At 39.7% G+C, this 23,515-nt stretch overlaps 1 protein-coding gene across 1 annotated transcript in view; it reads left to right on the top strand.

Annotated features, from left to right (window-relative positions):
* The window catches only part of LOC143372210 (sorting nexin-14), a 278,394-nt gene extending 255,130 nt beyond the window's left edge, over positions 1-23,264 (top strand). Inside the window, exon 9 of the mRNA XM_076818229.1 lies at positions 22,015-23,264. Within this exon, the coding sequence (XP_076674344.1) occupies positions 22,015-22,448 (434 nt within the window). The 3' untranslated portion in view covers positions 22,449-23,264. The remainder of the gene's footprint in view (positions 1-22,014) is intronic.
* Positions 23,265-23,515: the final 251 nt, after the last annotated feature.

Raw genomic sequence — 23,515 nt, 5'->3', positions numbered from 1 at the left:
ATTAAATATTTAAATATATATTATTTCTGATTGATCAATGATTGTTCATTTTCTTTGTTTCAATGGAATGTAAAATTTTCTCATTTTCTATTGTATCGACATGAACGTTTCAGTAACATACTGCTGAGATTTTCCAGATGAAAATGAATTTAAACACGGTATAAATCGGATTATTTTTAGCATTATTAGATTAGAAATGTTTCGCATTTATATTTAATTATCTAGTACAGTTCTAGAAATAATCCGATTTATACCGCATTTGAATTCATTTTAATGTGGAAAATCTCAGCAGTATGTTACTGAATATTGAAAACGTGACATTTTACATTTTATCAACATTGTACGCCTCTCCAACCGAGATTACAAGTTGCCGCAGAGTGGGGCATTTCGGGTCGAAACACAGCACAAAACATTTTCTCACCCAAATCATATATTTATCGTTAATTTTTCCATTTCATTCAGTTAGGACGTATGCTTGTGATCCTATTGGTACAGAAAAATTAATGAAATTTGTTTATTTAATGGGTCATAGTACTTTTTTACAAATTGCCGACAATATCGTGCACACTGTACATAGGAAAAAGTTCCGCATCTTTCACATGTAAAAAGACTTCAGTTACTTTGAATTTCAATGGCAGGAAAGGCATTTTTGTAACAAAAAAGCGTCATAGACCCCTTCTCGTCCCTCTAACTACCTCGTTTGAACTCCCGTTAAAAATAAACAATGAAAATTGGGACATTCAGTAAGATATAATTCCAAAAATATCAGGGATATCAAAATCAAATTTGGTACACTTCAAATACATACCTCAACACTTAATTCCACCAAAAATTAGTTGAATTAAGCAAACAATAATACTATAAACAACAATACAAATTCTGAAGAGTTTCGTGGTTCTCTTCTTCGAAACCGTGTAGTCGCGTTAAAAATTAATGAATATGAAAAACAATCATAATACCTGCAATCAACTACCTGTAAAAGAAAATTTGCAGTTTAGCGATATTTTTGTAAAAGGACTTAGTGCCGTGTATCGACCCCAAATGCCCCACTGTGCGCCGCCGAACAGCCCAAATCCTCGCTGGTCGGGACCGGCGCGGCGTTGAGCTCGTATCGCGAGCAGAGCCCTAATTCTCAGTGTTCGTTTCTCGCTTCTTTTTAGCTGATAGGGGGAGCGAGATGGAACGAGTGTCAGGCGTCCGAAAGACGGAGCGAGACAAACAACATCTCGTCGTCTATCTCGCACCACCCTCGCTCGCTTTCAGTGCCTCTTGCTCGCTCTCGTTCCATGAGACAATACTGTAGTATCTTTTATTTGACTTTATCCAGATATTATCTTTGCCCATCTCTGTTCTCCAACTGCTTCGCCGTGATTCATTCAAGCCTCCTCGATGGAAAAATATTGATAGGGGAAATGCGGCAACAGCGCGATTCGACTCTCGATACGTCTCGGCAACTATGTCTTTCCTACATTTATCGGCTAGATTGGGCTTCCACCGGTTTTGATGGTACAAGGCACGAATATACCATCAACGCCGGTGACGGAGAAACCTTGAAGCTTCATTCTGTCATTTTTCGGGCTGTCCTGAGTACACGATTCATAAATTCATTATTATTTCAACGTACGGTGCTTATTAGCGTTCAAACGGACCAGACCACCCTGCACGAAAGTCTACTGAAGGCAACTAAACCCGCAAAAACGTCCACCGTGCCGATTCCAGGACGAAAGTTGTAATTTACGGTTTGCTTACTACATCGCGTATACGCAGGCCCGGCGGAACCATGCGCCGCACAAGGGCGCCAGCCGAATGGGACGCTAAAAAAACTAGATCGTACGCTTAATAATAAAGGAATCTAACACCTCACATAAACTAAATATAAATGTAATTCTTTTAAACATATTAAATAGAAAACAAGTGCAAAAAATTGGGGACAACAAAAATTTTTTTGCACAAGGGCGCCAGCTAACCTCGCGTCGGCCCTGCCTACACGTCACGCTGGTGCTACATGGCTGCAGTGCACCATTAGCGCCACCAACGGAGAAGCCTTGAAGCTTCATTCGGACAGTTTTCGAGTCATAAATTCATTATTATTTCAAAATGGGGTGCTTATTAGCGTTCAAACGCACCAGACCACCCTGCACAGATGTCTACTGAAGGCAACTGTACCCGCAAAAACTTCCTTCGGGCCGATTCCAGGACGAAAGTTGTAATTTACGATTTGCTTACTACACGCGTATACGTGCACGCTTTTCCTAGCTTGTGTGAGCGTACTCACACATTCAAAGGCCCGCGGAGACGGCCCCCTTAACACAACGAAGATTAATATTATTCTCTTCATCCATCGATTCTGCTAAATATGAGATTGCTTGAGACAATTGATAGAAACCAGTAAACAGAATTTTGAGATCTTTCTCTGTCATTTCCGGAAATTCCATACTCATATTTACGTATATTTCAGGTTAATATGTTTTTCAAATATTCTTAAAACATTTGAAAATAAATATTGATCGTTGTGTCGTAAAGTTAGGAAATATATGTAATTAACGAAAAAAAAAACTTAGCCTAAGGAACTTGGTAGTTCGAGGCTCGAACCTACGTTTAAAAAGTTTGCAGCGGTATAGCAGCTCGACACTCTACCGCTTTTTTTTTTTTTTTTTTTAAATACGTTTATTTTTGCCAACAATTTTATATGCTTCATACATAACGTGAACAATATAACAAGAATATCCTTAAACGTATAAATAGGAACTATGTGTGTGTGTATATTGTTATATACACTATGTAAACTATAGACTCTAAACCATAGAGTACGCTTAGTCTTTGTTCTCTTATTCTAGACGAGTAGCACTTATTGCCTTTTTGGTGTTTTATTCACAGCAGTTTGTAAAGCGCTTGTATGTTGTACTATAAACGGTATAAAGGCGGCAGTTCTATACTAAATCCTTAATATTAGGGGGGGGGGGGGGGTAAGGGAGAATAGAAAATATATAATTAGATTAAATTGAGCGATATGTATAGATGTGTCTGAGAGACATTTCTTAATTTTCCTAATTTGAGCAATGGCCTGTTAGTCAGGCTTATATGTTGGACTTAATTCTAGATTGCTATAAGTCTTATTTTATCTTACTATATAACTTTGCGCTTAGGAGTTTGTCATAGCCACCAGTATCTCTCGGAATTATTCCTGTGTTTGTCGCTTATGTCTATGTCTGATAATTTGTACATAAATCTGAGATTTTCTTCTTCTGATATTAAATCTACCTTATAATCTAATTTTTTGTTATAGTTTTTCCTATTTATATGGTATATCAGAGGTAGATTATTTTCCGTTTGTATGTATCCCTTGGAATCAAAGTATATAAACGATTCTGGCGGGGTATAGCCAGATAGTCTTGCTTTTTCGTAATAAATTGGGTTTGGGTATAATACATGCGCGATGTTGGGATTCTCGGTCACGTGGCGGTCCCCTGCCCAATGGTCCCTAATAAGCTTGAGCAGAAACAGGTCAATCCGCAGAAGTTTTGCTTCTTCGTATAATTTGTAGTTATTTATTCTTTTTGTAAAGCCGCTCTCCGGCGATCTGTATCTGCTCAAGCACGCTTTCAAGCACTTTCTCTCGAAAAGTCTCATTTTCTCCATAGTTCCCGCGCAAATATTGAACCATATTTGACAGCCATAGGACAGTATGGGCCTGATTAGAGCTTTGTAGCATAATACCTTTACATCTTTATGTAGGTCTTTTGAGTAAAAAAGTCTCTTATGTGCTAAGAATGCTTTTTCGGCTTTTTCTATTTGCGTTATAATGTGAGTGTTGTGGTTTAGTCTAAAGTCCAGGAAGATTCCTAAATATCGTACTACTGTTTTATGCGGAATTGTTTTTTGAATGTCATTAACCTCGTGTAATGCGAATTTTTTAGAGTGTCTTTGAACGTCAGCATTTGCGTTTGAAATCTTTGATATGTACGGCCTGAACAGGATTGTCTCGCATTTGTTTGTATTTATTTTTAATTTCCATGTGTGAAAGAAATCTTGTAATTTGTCAAATATATCTTGTAATGCTCTATTTATTTCTGATGGTTTGTTGTCTCTTATATAGATGAGGAGATCATCTGCGAAGGCTATGGCAAATTTATTCTTGTCACTGTTCAGACCGTACATATGCAACAGATTACTAGTGTAAATATTGAATAGGATGGGGGAGTTTACTGTTCCTTGTTGGAGTCCATTTCTTATGTTGAAGCTAATTGTTGATCTCTCGTCCCCATCAACGACTACAAATTTTTTGTCGTGGAGCATTTTCCACAATAACTTTATTAGTTGACTTGGGAAGCCTTTGTTGCTCAAAATAAAAATCAGACCATCAAGCCATACCGTGTCGAACGCCTTTTCGAGGTCCACAAAGCAGGCGCCCACGCAGTCACCCGCGTTTCTCGCCCAGCATATATCGGATGTAAATTTAGTTAACGCGTGGGTTGTGGAGTGTTTGAACCGGAATCCAAATTGGGTGTTTGGTATTATGTCGTTCTCTTTGCAGAAATGTGTAATTGAGTTATTAACTATGGACTCAAAAATCTTACTAATATTTGGCAGGAGGAGGACTTCAAAGTATGCTTTTGGAATGGTCTCTGTGGTTCGTTTGCCCGACAACGCTTGACTGTAAGAAACATTGTTGCTAATTCTTTTGCTTATGCTTTCTATTTTTTTCTCCTTGAGGAGGAGATTTTGTGATCTCTTATTGTCAATTCTGGATTGGTTCTCCTTTAACTTAGGACATCCTCTATAGGATGCTGGGTGCCCGTAATTATTGCAATTAATGCAGTAAGGTTTGTCTAAGTTATTAGATCTATTTTCGTGGTTTAGAGGGGGTAATTTACAGTTACCTGGTTCAGGCTTATTATCACATTTGACGCACCTATATTCGAGGTTGCAATTGCTTGCTGTATGACCTATTCTCTGGCATCTTTTGCATTGAATTTGTGTTTGTTTGATAAGCCTTTCCCACTTAATTGCAGAATATAGAATAATTTTTATTTCTTTTAATCTCTCTACTTTACTATCAGGAGACAGTTTAATTAGGAATGCTGATAATTTTTTATTTTCCTTTTTGGATCGAGCTGTTTGGAAGTTATCTACACTAATGAAGTTTAATCCTTCAATTTTTAATTTTTTTAATTCGTCTAGAACCTCATTAGCTTCGAAGTTTCCGTCGAGGTTTTTTAATATAAAATGTTGCATTCTTTCACTTTTAGGTGTGAAAGTAAAGAACTGAATATTGCTGTTTTTTAAAAGGATACATAATTTCCTGAATTCGGGTACTGTTTCAGTTTGATGTGAAATTTTTGTTTCGTTAATTTTCTTTGATACAAAGTTTATGTTTGAGCCTGAGTTTTTTTTTATTAATTCTATAATTTCTTTAGCGGACTTATGGCTTACGTTAATGGGAGGAGGTTTAGCTGCTTTGGTTTCACCGCTGTCGTTGGATGTTGATGGCTGTTGCTGCGATGGGTCTAAGGAAGCGGTTCTCATCACTGAGTTCCCCTTCGATATGTTTCTCGAGAATTTTGGTCTTTTTCCCTCGTTGTCCTTGATATTGCTATGATTGGAATTGGGGATGCTCCTCTTCATATTGGTGTTGTGGCTTGGTCTTGAGGGGGCTTCTGTATCTGTAGATGTCTCCATCTGTGTGTTGGTTATGTCATCGTCTTCGGTGTTTGTTAATGCTTGGAATCTGTTGTTGGTTGTAATTTTGGGGAGTGATTTTGGGTTACTCTCCTGTGAGCTTTCTGTGTTGGTGTTTTCTTCTAATCTACTTGAGAGTTTAAGAATTGTTTCTTGTAGATTGACTATGATTTTGAGCAGGTCCTCGTACGAAGGTTTTGTATTATCGTCAGCTTCCTGTTCATTCCAGTCCATCTTCGTTGAAGGGTGAGGTTTTTGGCTTTTTTCCATATTTGTTTTTTCTTTATATATTGACTTCGCTTGAAGGGATTTATTCTTTGTTAATTTCGGTGTTGGCTTTAGTTTTTTAGCTGATTTGCTTTTATAGATTTGGCTAAGCAATTTTTCAGTGTCCTGGTCATTCGTGTCTAGGATGTTGTAGATTTTCTGTTTATTTAGTGGGAGTGGCGAGGATATACTTCCGGAGTGAGCGCCGGAGGGCTTGCTTCCTTCCATCGCGCGTGTTTCATTTTGATCTCCAATGGTAGGAGACTTAGATCGCTCGGAGGCCGAGGCCCTCAAGCGTGCCTTGTTTTTTACTTTAATTTTCTTCTTAAATATTTTTCCGTTTTATTTGTGCACTGAGCTCAGGTTGGAATAATTACAGTTGCGTTGATGGCCACTGTTTACTTTCAAGCGCGTCACTGTTGCCGTTTGGCGCACGAGGTAGTTCCGTAACGGTATTTTTATGGGCCTTTGTCTCGGCTGCACGGAGCTAGCGGGCGGCACGTCCGTACTCTCTGACGGCAAGGCTGAGACTGACACTCTACCGCTGCGCCACCGACGCCGTTGGAAAATATGGTAGATACTTTACAATGTAAGGCGCATAACAGTTTCAAATGATACGGTTTTTTCAGTTTCTTTAATTCATATACTGTTTCGCGGCATGCTAAGACATTGAACATCACACGAAAGATTTATTTTATGAAAAATGTACAAAAGTTCGACGCACAAGTTGCTCTGACACGTTAAAAACGCCGCGAGAATCAGTTTTTGATTTTTCTAACTACGGCGCACCAAATCAAAAAATCTGGAAAAAATCCAAGATAATAGTAATAGTAATATGTACTTACCGTAAAAATATAAAAGTGGTGCCAAGATTGCGTGAATACGAAATCGGCATTTTTCCGCATTTTTTTCAGTTTATTATTTTTCATAACGTGAATTTTCAATTTAAAAATCTGAAAAAATTCTATAATATGTGCCTGAATAACTGCTATATCTCTGATTTTTTCAAAATTTTTCATGCAATAGGATAGCATAAATTGAGAAAAAACATGTTTTTTAATTTTTGCCCTTTACTACCCCCCAGATCAAGATATCAACTTGAAAATTGCCAAAAATAGTTCTTTTTTAATAAGCTATCGAATGACCCATCGCAACTCGAATTTGGCTCTGGGGCAATTTTGGACACCTTATTCGGCTATACCCTTTCTCGCTAATGCAACTTCCCTGAAAGTATCATATCGTTTTCCTTCATAAACTTTCAGATCATTATAACATGTGACACCTGTAACGAAGTTCAATAAAAATTTTAGGTGAAATCTTTCAGAATCTTTTGAGCTAACAGAACATATTCTTCCAATAACTTATTCTTTCCTTTTATGTTTAATCCACGTTTTCTTAGCATCCAAACGATAGAGTTCCCATTCTGTGTTGGATATTTCTGGCAGCTGGATCTATTTTATTCAATTCAAAATATGCTGTCAAAGCTGTGTTATTTTTTTTTTTGTAGACCTGCTTGCTGTTTTCGCTGACTGCTTAGATGACGAAGTTCCCTGTTCTTCGTGTAGTCGCCATTGTCGTTCCTGAAATTCTCCAACAGCTTGAGCAGATTTCTTCGATAACGGTTTCGATACTGGACAACTGTCTTCATTATCATTTATTTTTCTTTTTCGAACAGGCATTATTACGTTCAAATCTACAAATGTGCCAAAACATATGGGGGCGGGAAACTGAGAGGATATTATGTACACAACACTTTACTATTAAATTGTATTATAATATGATAAAATACGATAGATACTACAGAACATATTCTCAGCGTACGGGCATCTGCGTACGGGCATAACCATAGACAATATTCTCGCACCACGCATGCTCTCTCCAGCTACATTCATTTTCCATTCTCACCCATAGGTGTCTTACGCGTAATTCATTCTGCAGGCCGATTCACAATAAAACAACCATGCATACATTCACACATATCTCACAAAGCAGGCTCCACTACAATATTGTTTGGCTTATTTAATTGCGAATCGTCATTGTCGCTCCCTACGTTCTCTTTTATATTCAAAATGTGTTTTCGCTGGCTGTTTAAATGTAGAAGTTCCCTGTTCTCTTTGCTGTTGTCGATGCGGTTCCTTAAATTCACTAACGCGTTCTGCAGATTTTTTCGCTGCCTGATTAGCTACCGAACAATTTGTCTTCATCTTCATTACCATTACTTACTCTCATTTTTCTTTTTTATGGCGGCAGTGTGACTTTAAAATCTACAAATATATACAAAGGAAGCAGTAATCTGTTATTTACTGTAATCTAAATCGCAAGATGTAAATTAAATATTTATCTTTTAATTAGCTCTTGTGTTTCCGTGAACGTGTAAAGTCTACAATGTTCGATGAATATTTAGAACAAAGGACACTGAACACATATCATCACATGTACACTTCACTTTGAATTGCTGGTTATTAATGCAGATTTATTTGTAAAAAAAAGTTGGCAAACAAATAAAGTCTTTTATTTTACAATTAAACCCTGTAAATCAATGATCACGGGGTGAGCGAAGCGATTTCCCGAGGGTGTTGGGCGCCAAAGGCGCCAGATGGTTGTAGAATTTTAAATTTGAACAGAATTCCATTAAACTTGGATAAATGTAGAACAGATGGACAACAAACACATCTTTTTGATTTCAATATAAATTATTTTCATGTCATTCCCTACCTTATCGACACAATGAAGTATAATGTATTATTGACAAACCTTTAAAAACCTATTAAAAGTGGTCGAAAAAATTGAATTAATTACGAATAAAAATATAGCGACCTAACCGTGATCCTTACCGCATCTGTGTGATTTACAATAACACTAATTTAAAGCGTTACAAAGAACGGGTCTATTAAAAACAATGACTTCCATGTTTTTTGGTTATTATTTTAAAACACAACATGAATTTAAAATTCGAACAGTATTCTATTCAACCTGGACAAATGTAGAAAAGAAAGGCACCAAACACTTTTTAAATAACCTCCATTTAAAGCGTTTCACAAATCGTGACAAAATCGATAAAAAACAATTAAATTATCGCCACATATGATTTTACAGATACAGGGTAGGTACACATTTCTCTTATTCTATTTTTCAACGGCCGAAAAATCATTGTTGGGTCTATAGCTACATGTTAAGAAGCCAAATTCTATATTTTTGTCTGTCACCGTCTAGATACATTTGTAAATTCGGGATACTTTATTGTGGGCAATTGTATCGGCTCTAAGCTGACACAAGCCAAGTACCGCGGCCTGAGCTGTAGTCCCAGAATGTTGGGTCCCTTGAGAGGTGTCGTGCGGCTGAGGATTGCCAGACTTTCGATGCAAGGGTGAGAACGGCTTTCCGGCAGATAGGCGCATTTTACCACCGCTGCATAATCACCACGCCTAGTTTGTGTGCAGCCAATGCCAGGGCTAATTTTCACGCCAGTTTTCTTTGTAAACGACCAATCACGTTCGATTGGATTTTTCCGCGGCGGAAACTCTAATTGGATCACCAGATCGAAGCAAGCTCTTGTAAGAGCAAATTATACATATTCTTCTATAATCTTGTAACTCAATTGATTTCTGTGTTAAATGTACAGTTTATTGTTTTTGCAATCCACGTGTATATTCCTATGCGTTATTTATTTATCTCACATCAGTATTAAGTCGACGTGTGAGGGTACTCCTAGGTAGGGGTCTTGTAGTGTGGAGCTAGATTTATAGCCTAGTCGATTGTCAGGGTTTTCCCTATAGGCAGCGTTCGTCATCTGGCGGGCACATAGTTTGCCAGTCCTTGTCCATAAACTCGGGATTTTTGTGAATAACACAATTGTAAGCCTACAAAGTGGCTATTAGCACATCCAATTTGGAGAATTCCGAGGGATTAGGATGGCAACCAGATGCGTGTTCTATTGCAGCCGCGCGGTCACTACGCCAAGGCCCAAAGTCCGCGTCACTTATACCTGCATTTTTCATCGGCTTCCAACACGCGGAAGGGCGTTTTTCATGCTATTTCACCCTCACCACTTACCCTTAGTGACACGCCTCCACCAATAGTTTTGTCTTCGACATTCTTCCTGGAACCACCACTGTTTCGACGAGTTCCATGGAGAGGGAAAATTTTAGTTATCCTGCGAGCGATTACCACAGCACGATGTCAGTACTCAAACACTTTCAATCAAAGTAACATCAGTTTAGAACTCAGTCAACACTTAGTGATTATACGCTTCGGTAGAATCCATTGTACATCTGTACCTATTGTGAAATATATTTCTTACGTGTCAATTATTGAAAAACAAGTGAGCTCTTGTGATTATAACCTGTGACAAGAGTGTGGCAACGTAAGACCAGTCATCGATCAGACACAATTTGATCTTTCACGCCGCAACAAGTCTCGAACATTCACGTGCGTAACACTACAAATTTATTAATGCTACTGCGGTCATACTCGGAAAGGATTTAGAATGCCTTCTAAGAAACAAACAAGACTAAATACTTTCACGTATATGACTAATTTAATTGGAACTGGCAGAGAACTGTTGCTCTCTGAACTCACAACTTTGCGAGACATTCTATGGTACGGGCTTTTGCTAAGAGAACAAAGTGATGAGAACATTAGAAAGTATCCAGCAGCAAATCTTGCAAATGATATTTATCCTGAAGTGCTTGAACAGTGGAGACGCGCAAACAGTGCGTTTATTTCTCCCATTATAAATTCACGGATCACAATCGTCAAGAAAATCCAGCAGAACTGGGAGCTGGCCAAAACATATCTCTTGGTAGAGGAAAAATAGACGTGAAAGAGGCTTTCGCTTTGAAACTTGAAAAGCTTTTTGACATCTTAAACTGTAAGTGTGAAATTGTTCTCTGCTCCGAATTTTGCTGTTCTAAAGGTGCTAGTTGTAAGAAGGAAGCTCATATTAATTGGTCATGCCCTAAAGAAATGAAGATCCCCGTGAAGTAAGTTACTTCTATTTAATGTCAAAGAGACAAGGCCGGTTCTATTGGACCGTATCAGATTGGTTTGCCAGATCTGCCTGAACATAGGAGACCGGTCAAAAAGCAGAAACGGCAAGAATATGAAAATAGAAGACTTGCTGAATGCAAGCAGAGAACTAAGCAAGATGTTTTAATAAGTTCAAATGAAATATGTTCCCCTGATTAAGTAAATGATGAATATGTAGCTGACATCGAAGGCAAGAATGAGAAAAATGATGAACTGACATTAAAGACGCAAGTATGTCATTTACTTCCAAAGGAAAGATAGAATACAATAGATTAGAAATACCTAATGTTGCTACGCAAAACATCAGATGTGTAAGTCTGCGTGCAACAGCTGCCATCACAATTGCTGCCTTTATGGACGCTGGTTTCATCATTGAAGAAAACAAGGGATTTGTAGTTGATCACAATAAAGTGAAGAGGGCGTAAAAAAACTTGTGAAATCCCTAAATCAGGAATTTGATAATCTTTGTAAGAAGGGAGAAATGGACTGTATTTTCTTTGACGACCGTGAAGATACAGGGTGTCCCAAAAATGTCGGAGTTCCTTGAAAGGGGTGACTCAGGGGGTGATTTGAAACAACTTTTTCCTTAGCGAAAATATTGTCCGAAGCTTCGTTAACGAGATATTAACAAAAAACCCCGACCAATCAGAGCGCGCGCCTTCCGCCCGAGCTCCCGTTGTAGCGTTGGCTACGCGGCAGGCGGCTGCGCTTGTACTACGAAGGTATGAACAAGCAAGTCGGCATGCACCGAAGGAAATCGCGTTACACAGTTTTATTTTAAAGCGGAATCTTAAATAATAATTGTTTGAAGTGAGAGGACAAGAAATACGCAAATTTCGTTTTCAAATAAGGCATAAACGAAAAGGTAATGTAACAAAAAATGTGTGATACGTGATCATAATTCGTTATTGAAGTAAAAATCCATAGTTTAATCACGGCCAACATAACTAAATTTAAAAAATAATATTAGGTGTACGAATAAATTCTTTCAGACTGGATTTACATAATCGGTATAAAGCAACCGAATTTCTATCGCAGTGATATTCGTAAGCTACCAGAAAATTGGCAAAAGCTAATTAACAATAATGGAAATTATTTCGATGATTGAGTTGTTTTTATTTTATTTTTTTTAAATCAAACTGTTATTGAACCCTAAAATCGAACAGAATTTATTTCTACACCTAATAATCACTAATAAATTAAATAACACACACCCCTACGGGCATTCCTTTCCTTCCTTTCCTTCCTTTTCCGAAACCTGTGTCACTAAGTAGGTCACTGTGCCGATCCTGGTCATCGGTGGACGAAAAGATTTATGGTAGGGTTGCGCCCAGTGCTCAGCTGATCGCAGGTATACGACACCACCCGAAGGTAAGGATTACAACGTCAAGTGCGTCCGGGTTAATGTACCGAATATTCACTTCACTGCACGGCCACTAAGACTGATCACTTAATTTACTTTTCATGGAACCTGTTGTTCCTACGTTATAAAATGGGGCCGATTACTGTTAGTTGAGCAGTTGCTCGATGTGACCACCCTCAGCGTCTATGCACGCCTTGCAGCATCATTGACTCCGTTGAGAATAATTTTGACGCCAAACGCCGAATCGTATCCTCGCTGGGGGTTTGGATGTGCGAGTATTCCCGTGCAAACGCTCGCACAGTAGAACTTGCGTCCCCGTTGATCCCAGCGTACACCCAGAACATGGCGTAAAATTCTTCAGCGGAGAACATTTCTGGGACGAGATTGCTAGCTGACTGACAGGATTTTTTCCAAGCAACTTCCTCTACCTCCAAGTAGTTTCTCTCGTTCCATTATGAGTTAACTCCCACCAGAACAAGAGGCTTTAGGTAAAAAGAAGCCAGCACATTTTCGAAACACACGTTCTTTGCAGATGTGCAACGAACGACCCATCCTACACTTTCACATAAGTCCGCGTTCCGTCCTTTTACTGCCAATGTACCCGTTGCTTCGAGATAGACAGCAGACACCACGTGTTTCGGTTCGAAAGGGCCCGAAGACAAGAGAAACAGAAAGTCTTCGACTTGCTATAAAGAAGAAAAGGCATACCATTCCTGTTTCCGTTTTCGAATACCCTGAGCTCACGTCAGCTACGAGGCGGAACCAGCTAAGCCATAAATTACCCAAAACAAATCGTTCTCTACCGCCGACTCGCAGGACAATACGGTCATAAACCGCGACCCTGGCGAAATGCTTTGGCCGACCAGCCTGATTAATTTTAAATACGTCTCGCGGAAAGACACAGGAAGAAAGGGGGTAACTCGGTGACTGCGCGTAGTCCCACCTGCTTCGTCCTTCCTTCCAATTAAAGGCAGGTCCCTTATCTCTCAAGTATAAGGACGCGCTCGAATTTCAAAACAAAAGCACACATTGACGTATTCCGTGCGAGAAAAGGTGGGCATGAAGTCCGATTGGTCGGAACCTAACCAATCTGCCCTGCATCTCTCTGAAGCGGCCACTGTCTTGAAGAGGCCCTCTTCACAGCAATATCTCCTCCCCGAAGCCCACCTTTTCTCGCACGGAATACGTCAACGCGTGCTTTTGTTTGGCAATTCTAGCGCGTGCTTATACTCGAGAGATAAGGGATCTGTCTTTAATTTGAAGGAAACACGAAGCAGGCGGGACTACGCGCAGTAAACGAGTTACCCCCTTTCTTCCCGTATCTCTCCGCGAGGCGTATTGATGTTGGATATTACTTTTTAATTGCTAGTTCCCAAAAATTAATCAGGCTGGTCGGCCATAGCATTTCGCCAGGGTCACGATTTATTACCATATTGTCCTGCGAGTCGGCGGTAGAGAACGATTTGTTTTGAGTAATTTATGGCTTAGCTGGTTCCGCCTCGTAGCTGACGTGAACTCAGGTTTTGGAAAACGGAAACAGGATTGGTATGCCTTTTCTTCATTATAGCAACTCGAAGACTTTCTGTTTCTCTTCTCTTCGGGCCCTTTTGAACCGAAACACGTGGTGTCTGCTGTCTATCTCTAAGCAACGGGTACATTGGCAGTAAAAGGACGGAGCGCGGACTTAGGTGAAAGTCTAGGATGGGTCGTTCGTTGCACTTCTGCAAAGCACATGTGTTTCGAAAATGTGCTGGCTTCTTTTTACCTAAAGCCTCTTGTTCTGGTGGGAGTTAACTCATAATGGAACGAGAGAAACTACTTGGGGGTAGAGGAAGTTGCTTGGAAAAAATCCTGTCAGTCAGCTAGTAATCTCGTCCCAGAAATGTTCTCTGCTCAAGAGTATTACTCGAGGTTCTGAGTGTACCCCCCGAACAACGGGGACGCAAGTGCTGCAGTGTGAGAATTTGCGCAGGAATACCCACGGCTCCGAACGCCAAGTTCTTATTCATTTCCACAAATTTTTATAACGTAGGAACAACACGTTCCATGAAAAATAAATTAAGTGATCAGTGTTAGTAGGAGTGCAGTGAAGTGAATATTCGGTACATTAACGCGGACGCACTTGACGTTGCGACTCTTAACTTTGGATGGTGTCGTGTACCTGAGATCAGCTGTGCACTCGGCGCAACCCTACCATAAATCTTTTCGTCCACCGATGACCAGGATCGGCACAGTGACCTACTTAGTGACACAGGTTTCCGAAAAGGAAGGAAAGGAAGGAAAGGAATGCCCGTAGGGGTGAGTGTTATTTAATTTATTAGTGATTATTAGGTGTAGAAATAAATTCTGTTCGATTTTAGGGTTCAATAAGTTTGATTTAAAAAAATATGAAAACAACTCAATCATCGAAATAATTTCCATTATTGTTAATTATCTTTTGCCATTTTTCTGGTAGCTTACGAATATCACTGCGATAGAAATTCGGTTGCTTTATACCGATTATGTAAATCCAGTCTGAAAGAATTTATTCATACACCTAATATTATTTTTTAAATTGAGTTATGTTAGCCGTGATTAAACTACGGATTTTTACCTCAATAACGAATTATGATCACTTGTCGTACATTTTTTGTTACATTACCTTTTCGTTTATGCCTTATTTGAAAACGAAATTTGCGTATTTCTTGTCCTCTCACTTCAAACAATTATTATTTAAGATTCCGCTTTAAAATAAAACTGTGTAACGCGATTTCCTTTGGTGCATGCCGACTTGCTTGTTCATACCTTCGTAGTACAAGCGCAGCCGCCTGCCGCGTAGCCAACGCTACAACGGGAGCTCGGGCGGAAGGCGCGCGCTCTGATTGGTCGGGGGTTTTTGTTAATATCTCGTTAACGAAGCTTCGGACAATATTTTCGCTAAGGAAAAAGTTGTTTCAAATCACCCCCTGTGTCACCCCTTTCAAGGAACTCCGACATTTTTGGGACACCCTGTATAACTAACGTTATGCAGAAAACAAAAAATTCAGATCAGCAGTTCCGAGGCATAATTAGAGAACAACACTATTCTGTGTGCAGTGAGCCAGGTGGAAGATATATCTACGACTTCACTCCAGAGAGGGGCTCACGAACACAAAAGCTAGCGGAAATTATTGCTGATAATCTTGTGGAATTCATGAAAAGCAAGGGCATTGATAAGAGTTTGCAGGCCATTGGAGGTGATTCTACAAATGTTAACACTGGCTGGGAAGGTGGTGCCATGCATTGGGTAGAGGTCAATCTGGGTCATAAGCTGATCTGGTTGGTGCGTGCCCTTCATACAAACGTGTCACCCCTTCGCCATTTAATTAGACGGGAAGACATTGTCTAACAACAAGTGGGCAGGTATCATAGGCAAAATGTTAAACACAGCTACAGAACTTGAAATTGATCCTTCATTCATCGAACTTTCGATTGGAGATCCTCTTATTCCACTAAGTGAGGCGGTCATATAAAATCTTTCTATTGATCAACCATATGGCTATCGAATAAGACAGGCCATGAGAATAAAAATGATTTTCACGGATCTGGCTCTTCTTGAAATAGGTCCTATGAGCCATTCAAGGTGGTTAACAACAGCAAAACGATTATGACGCATATGGGTTTCAAAACATGGTCTTCAACGCAAAACCCTGCAGAACTTAAGACTGATTGTCGAATATATCGTTAGTGTATACTTCCCCTGCTGGTTCAATATCAAGGTAAAACACTCCTGGGAGGAAGGTCTACGCCACATTTTTATTTCAGCTACAGCAACTAAGGTTGCAAAAGTAGCCTGTAGTAGATGCCGTTTTTGCCAATTATCCAACGCTCGGCATGGTATGCCTTCAGTGAGATAATAATCCAAACACTCCTGTGCTCCGATGATAGTAAGGAGCGGAGAATTGGGATTCAAAAGATTATTGACTTAAGGGGGCCGTCTCCGCGGGCCTTTGAATGTGTGAGTACGCTCACACAAGCTAGGAAAAGCGTGCGCGTATACGCGTGTAGTAAGCAAATCGTAAATTACAACTTTCGTCCTGGAATCGGCCCGAAGGAAGTTTTTGCGGGTACAGTTGCCTTCAGTAGACATCTGTGCAGGGTGGTCTGGTGCGTTTGAACGCTAATAAGCACCCAACTTTGAAATAATAATGAATTTACGAATCGTGTACTCAGGACAGCCCGAAAAATGACAGAATGAAGCTTCAAGGTTTCTCCGTCACCGGCGTTGATGGTATATTCGTGCCTTGTACCATCAAAACCGGTGGAAGTCCAATCTAGCCGATAAATGTAGGAAAGACATAGTTGCCGAGACGTATCGAGAGTCGAATCGCGCTGTTGCCGCATTTCCCCTATCAATATTTTTCCATCAAGGAGGCTTGAATAAATCACGGCGAAGCAGTTGGAGAACAGAGATGGGCAAAGATAATATCTGGATAAAGTCAAATAAAAGATACTACAGTATTGTCTCATGAAACGAGAGCGAGCAAGAGGCACTGAAAGCGAGCGAGGGTGGTGCGAGATAGACAACGAGATGTTGTTTGTCTCGCTCCGTCTTTCGGACGCCTGACACTCCGTCCTCTCTGTGCGCGATCGTCGCGCAGGCAAAGCGTTCCATCTCGCTCCCCCTATCAGCTAAAAAGAAGCGAGAAACGAACTCTGAGAATTAGGGCTCTGCTCGCGATACGAGCTCAACGCCGCGCCGGTCCCGACCAGCGAGGATTTGGACTGTTCGGCGGCGCACAGTGGGGCATTTGGGGTCGAAACACGGCACTAAATCCTTTTACAAAAATATCGCTAAACTGCAAATTTTCTTTTACAGGTAGTTGATTGCAGGTATTGGATTGATTTATTGTAATGACTATAACTTGATTAGAAACAAAAAATATATAAAAAATGTTCTGTTAAACGATTTCGTCAAAAAGGCACTAACAACTAAAAAATACTTCTAGTGTTGTGCTACAATTTCGATGGTGTTTTTCAACTTTAAATAAAAACGTGGTTCAGGATATTTCATAACAGAATATGAATCAATTTAGTATAGCCTCAAGTGTCGAAATGAATTTGTTGCGAGATATCCTGCTCCACGATTTTATGTGAAAATACACCATCGAAATTGTAGTATAAGATAATAAATATTTTTTAGTTTTTAATGCATTTTTCATAAAATCGTTTATTATAACTTGTTTAATATACTTTTTCTAGTTTTTAGTGTTTGTGGATTTACATTACTCTTATTGCTGTATGCAGTTTAACAGTTTGCTTGAAGAATGGTTGATTTATTGTTATGGGTTATTATTTCTTGGTGACTAGGTAATTTTTTCACCCACTCGGAGTTTTTTCATAATTTTGTATTGTCAACCAAACCACGCACCTCTGCAAAGTTTCGAGGGAATTGGATGGTTGGAAGTGGTTTAAAATTGAGTTTCCAGATTTGAATCAAACAAACAAACAAACAGAGGATCGTAGCTAAATAAAATCGTTTAATGGGACATTCCCAAATATCAGTATTGTTAGTACTGAACTCTGGTTTATATTGATAAATTTTTACAACCGTGGAATAACAATTCCGAAGAAAACCATGTACAAAACTATTATTGAAACAGACAATTCTTGTTGATATAAAAGATAATTTGATGTATAGTTAGATGAAAAAAAGCGGCATATGTTTTTAGAAGAATTACAGCATTCATAAATTTCATTACGATCGGCATGTTACACTTCGGTGATGTACCGTATTCAAATTGTATGCTTTGAATTTGCACATTGATTGTACAAAGTATTGCATCGTTCTATGTATAAATAAATACTAAATTAGTATTGTTTCATTGACATGTTTCCTAACTTCACTACTCAACCTCTCTATCTTTCAATAGTGCTATCCTCCTTTACGTTCAGCGAGGCTCTGATGCTAGACGCAGGAATTGGCGGGCTCCAGCTACAGCTGATGCACGAGGAAACACCTACAGCGGTGGTTATGTGTGCGTGACTGACGCACCGCAGTTCCCCACACATAACCACCGCTCCTGTCGATGTTCCCCCCTCCATCAGCGGTACATGGAGCCCGGCGATCGCTGCCTAGACGCAGCTCTCGTGCCGTATTCCTCCAAGCTTCTCAATAGAAGGAGCTGTGGAAACAGCGCGGCAGAGACGGAGACAACAGAACATGCGGCAACTATGCTGTCAAAAATTCGTCTACGTAGAGTACCGGTAGATGTCACCATTGTACAACTTCTTTTTACCGACCGCAGTAGTTTCATTAGGGTCCGTCTGTTTACAAGGGCGCTTCGATCGATTCGGACCATAACAAAAAGGAGACGGCCCCCTTAAGGGGCGGAGAAGATAACATACTAGGAAATCTTTCTGTACGTCCAAGGAGGACACCCCTAATCAACTCCGATGCTTCGAACCTTTTGGAACTGATTGACTGGTCTGGAGGGGTATATGAACCTCCTCTGACGTGCAAACTAAGTACGGCAAAAATAAAGAAGTTCATTGAGGCGCCCATGCAAGTTCCATAGTGGCCTTGTCATGGTCAGTATGGACTGGGTTAGGAGAGAGGTGTGTTAAACAAGTGACAGAGGCAGCAGGTAGAGTGTACACTCATGAGAAACGTGAGGGTTACGTCAAAAGTCAAGAAGCAAGTCGGCGGCTGATGTCAAAAAACGAATCGAAGAAGGGCTTAACGAAATTTGTTATTTAAATATTTTATAAATTAATTCATTACTTATTTTCAAATGTTTGGAGAATATGTTTTGTGCAGATAAAATAAATATATATAACATTACCAGACATTTTTTTATTTACCAGACAGCATATACTCCTCACATTAATTAAAGGATCACCTCTAGGAGCCCGAAAAATAGGGGCAAGTTCACATAGTCATAACTCCGGTAAAAATAGTCGTATCGATATTTTGAAAATATGGTTTGAAAGCGTGGAATCTCTACTTTCAGCCGCTTTTTCAAATTTTAGATGCATCGCTTTTCGGCAAAGTTATAGCAATATAAAGAGCACTTGGTCAATTTTAAAAACTTTTCTTCAACTTTGCGATGTTCCACGGGGAGTATGATTTTTTTTACACAAATTCGATTTACACCAGTCGAAAGCGGTTATTTCCTGTGTAAGAAAAGTGTAACAAATTTCTTGTGCGATTTTTGTGGGCCGAGTTATTCAACTTTGAAGTAAAAACCGTTTTTTCTACTTTAATTGCTTCTAGGATGCGAACGAATCATCGTAGAACGTTTATGAAAAAGCAATAGAAAGATCAGTCTTTTCTCTTTAAGCCGCATATTCGACTTTGTCGATTCGGTTAAAATTTCGGTCTCTTATGTGCTTTCCAAAATATGCTAAAAAATTGCATAAATTCCATTTTCTCTTCATCTTGCTGTATCTTTGCGACGGATGATCGGAACATCAATGTCTTAAGTTCATTTTAAAGCGGAGAGTCTGCCGATTGATTTGAGTGCCACCGGAACCCGCTGCGATAATTTCTTACCTGTGTAGAGAAAGAGATAAGAGGTCATTGTGCTTTAAATTAGCTGTTTGAAGTTTGGATAGTTCTGCGTCGCTGATAAACCTGAATCAGAAACAGAAATGAGACGCGACCACGCGCACACTTGATTGTAGGATGGAATATACACGAGTTGAATTATAAAATAAAAGCGAAATAATAGTAAATTTAACTGAGCAAATCCAATGATAATTTAAATCAAATCATTAACAGAATAACTTATTTTGTAAGTTAAACGAATAATTAGTTTCGCAAATTTAGTAGAATAATTAGTTTCGCAAAGTTTAGTAGAATAATTTGTTTCGCAAAGTTTAGTAGAATAAATTGTTTCGCAAAGTTTAGTAGAATAAATTGTTGCGCAAAGTTGATTCTTTGTACGCGGCTACACAGTAGCCCGGAGAACTCTATCTCTAAAACACTTCGCAGACCCTAATGACATGTACCTCATGATTTACCGTCACAGAGTGTCGCAGCTTCACGCTCTCGGCAGCGGCCAGAGTGGGTCCGTCCCGAAAAGACTTACGCTGCATTTTATCGCTCGGCCACGCATGGGCCCCTCTACATAGCGAGGCGGTGTGTGCGCTTACATATATCCGCCAGACTCTTGATTCAAATATATAATCGATCTTTACGGAACATTCATACGCACAGGAGAACATGGCATCCCACATCTCGAAAACCATACAATGTCGCACCGCTGAGGCCCCTCCCTCAACATTCATAAATTCAAATACACAATTTCTGACTAGGGGAATCCCACAGTCCTTAGACTATCAGAAATTGTGTTAGGTATCTAATTTTAACAAAACAATGCCCAATTAGTTAATAATCAGCAACAAGACCGTGAGATGACGCAGTCTCCTGCTCCTCTGATGCAGCCGTTACTGGTGTTCTCAACGAGAGTTCTCCCACAATGCTGCAAGGCATTGTTGAAACGCACCCCCACCGCTTACACAGAGCGGATTCGGCACAGCAGGAGAACCATTGAGTCGTTTCGAGCACGACTCTCTGGTGAGAACGCCGCTGCGCCAGCACCGCCTTATCTTTATCGCGGGATGGCAATATGTCGAGGCGACGACGCTCCAAAGAAAGGGTTCTTGTTTTACTAAAATATTATTAATTACTTGGCGGAAGTACGATCAACGAGGGATTTCCCATGACGCTAGGCATTGTTGATGCATACCCCGTCCAAAAAGAAAAATTTTATGTTCCGAGCAGGCTGGGGTTGCAAATGAGCCTCATAACCTACATGTCAGGGTCGTGTTGAGCCTTTGTTTGCCCTTTCCTAATGCCCAGTATGAAATCGCCAAGGGATTAGTGGCCCATAGGGCAGACGCAACCCCAACACGGCCATGAAATGAAGGTCATGAACCACATATGCCGCCCCAGTCTGCTAGAGTATCGCTTACATTTGCTCAGATGCCTACCCGAGAGAATTTCGGGCTAGTTGGGATTTTACTACCGGTTTCTTTTGTTCAATTCCGCAAAATCTCAAACTATGAGGCTATTTTTCAAGATGATCCCATCTGATTTCGAAGAAATATGGCATTAATCGATTCTTCTTGACGAGATCTTTCCAATGCTGTATAACAATCGCTGCACGCGCGTAGGTCAGCAATCCCCTCTGCGACTTAATATTGTCCTTTCGTTCGAGATGGCGGTAGTATCGTATTGTTGGGAGGTTGCCGGGGCGGAGACTCTCTCTGAGAATCTAGTCGGGTGCCGTGGGCTGTCTTCGGTAAGGTCGTCCTCCGGGCTCCGGTAATTCGGGTGTAAATGTCGGGAACGGGGATTCGGTCTGAACCGAAAGTAATGGATCCTTGGCCGGTTTAAGAGTTGGAACTCACTGTAGAGTGAATAAGGACTTATTGAGATTGAACTGACCCTGGCACGGCGATCACGGTAGTGATCGCTAATCGATTCGAAAAAATGAAAGAGCACTTCGTTTTGGGCCCAATGGTCTCCGTCCGATGACCCGTGTAAACCTTATAACGGGACAAAACTGTACAAAGCGAACTCCGAGCTTGGTTTGTTTTTCAAATATAAACAGTCAACAATTCTCCGGCAATAATTTATTCATGTATAATGTTAATTTTATGTACAATGAATCATCTATTAATCTTCCTTATTTTTCTGTTTTTCATTTCAGTCGACAAACTATTACATGTGCCTTCAGTAATCGCACGAGTAATTTGGATGCTTGCTTTGTCAACTCGTGCAAAAGTGGATCCATTTGTTAACGTTCTGCTGTACAACGTATTGGCAAAGCTTTTAAGTAGTGGTCGCGCCGCAACTGCAGTGAAATATTTGCATACAAAGGTTATGGGTGATAAAAGGTTTATGCATGAAACGACGTCCGAAGAAACTCGTCAAAATTATTATGAGAACGCGAAAAAGGGATTATATAATTTATTGCCTTATTGGTTAATAGGACTTTATAAACCATGGTCCGAGCTGATGAATTCTGTTCTAGATTCTGTGCAACACCCACCACTCAATAAACATACTGCATATATCCTTTTAGATCAAATTTTGATAAGTCTATTTCCTGAACTGACAGTTGAATCTATGGAAAAACATTAAGTATATTCATGCAGCTATAATAACAATGTACAGGGTGTAAACAAATATTTGTCGTGGCTTTCAGGAGTGAATCAACACCTTTTGATCGATGGACATTTGCTACACGGACTGTCCGCAACATTGTTTGTAAAATTCAAAATTAATGTTAATTTTTTTACATCAATGTATTCTGCGCTTGAAAAGCGAAAAAGTTTAAAAGAAACCATATTTTATGTTTAGTCAGAAAAAATTGTTAAAAATTTCGCAACGAACTGATTCTGTACAGCAGTGATTCTCAACATAGGGTACGCGTTCCTAATGGTGATACGCCTTGAAAGATCGGAAGTCTCTAGATCTAGTAATTGTAAAATATTGCCACGCTGTGCGTTGCCGGCAAGTGGGTAAGGGCGGTATTCAGAGTCGCTATGCTTAAGATGATCTTAAGAATAAGTAGCGACTGCGAATACCGCCCTATGTTACAGTGGTCGCGTTTCCTTGTGTCACGCGGAAACGCGTCTACTGTAACACGGCCATTTCTAGTACAGGCCGGAACACAGCAAATTTGGCAACGCTGTCATTAGTCCTACGAATATTATTTTGAAGCCGTTCACGGTATATGGTATTATTGTGATATGTGGATATAATGTGGATTTACTGTACTTATTTAAGTGTAATTTATGGATGTGGCCTATAAGTGTTATAAACAATATATTAGTGTAGTTTTAGAATTGCAAAAATAAAACAATACGGTGAATATAAAACGATCATCACCTTCATTTGTGTAGGCAATTTTTTTGTATTTGTATTAATAAATATGAAACTGTAATGAATCAGTACCACCATGGAGAGTATGTTTCTTATATTCCTTTGCATATGCCAGGCAAGTGTTGTATACCCAAATGCAATAGCAATTATGCAACATGTGATGCAAAATATACCCCTATTTTTCGCTTTCCTCGGAATCATTGGATAAAGAAAAAGGGGATAAAAAATATATTAAGAAAAAATTGGAAGCCCAGTAAATGGTCTGTTGTTTGACAACAGGCCTTTATTAAATAGTATATAAAATATCTTATAAAAGTCAGTGG

This window comes from Andrena cerasifolii, chromosome 8 (assembly GCF_050908995.1).
Source record: "Andrena cerasifolii isolate SP2316 chromosome 8, iyAndCera1_principal, whole genome shotgun sequence".
Taxonomy (NCBI): domain Eukaryota; kingdom Metazoa; phylum Arthropoda; class Insecta; order Hymenoptera; family Andrenidae; genus Andrena; species Andrena cerasifolii.
This window is presented reverse-complemented; position numbering and strand designations above follow the sequence as displayed.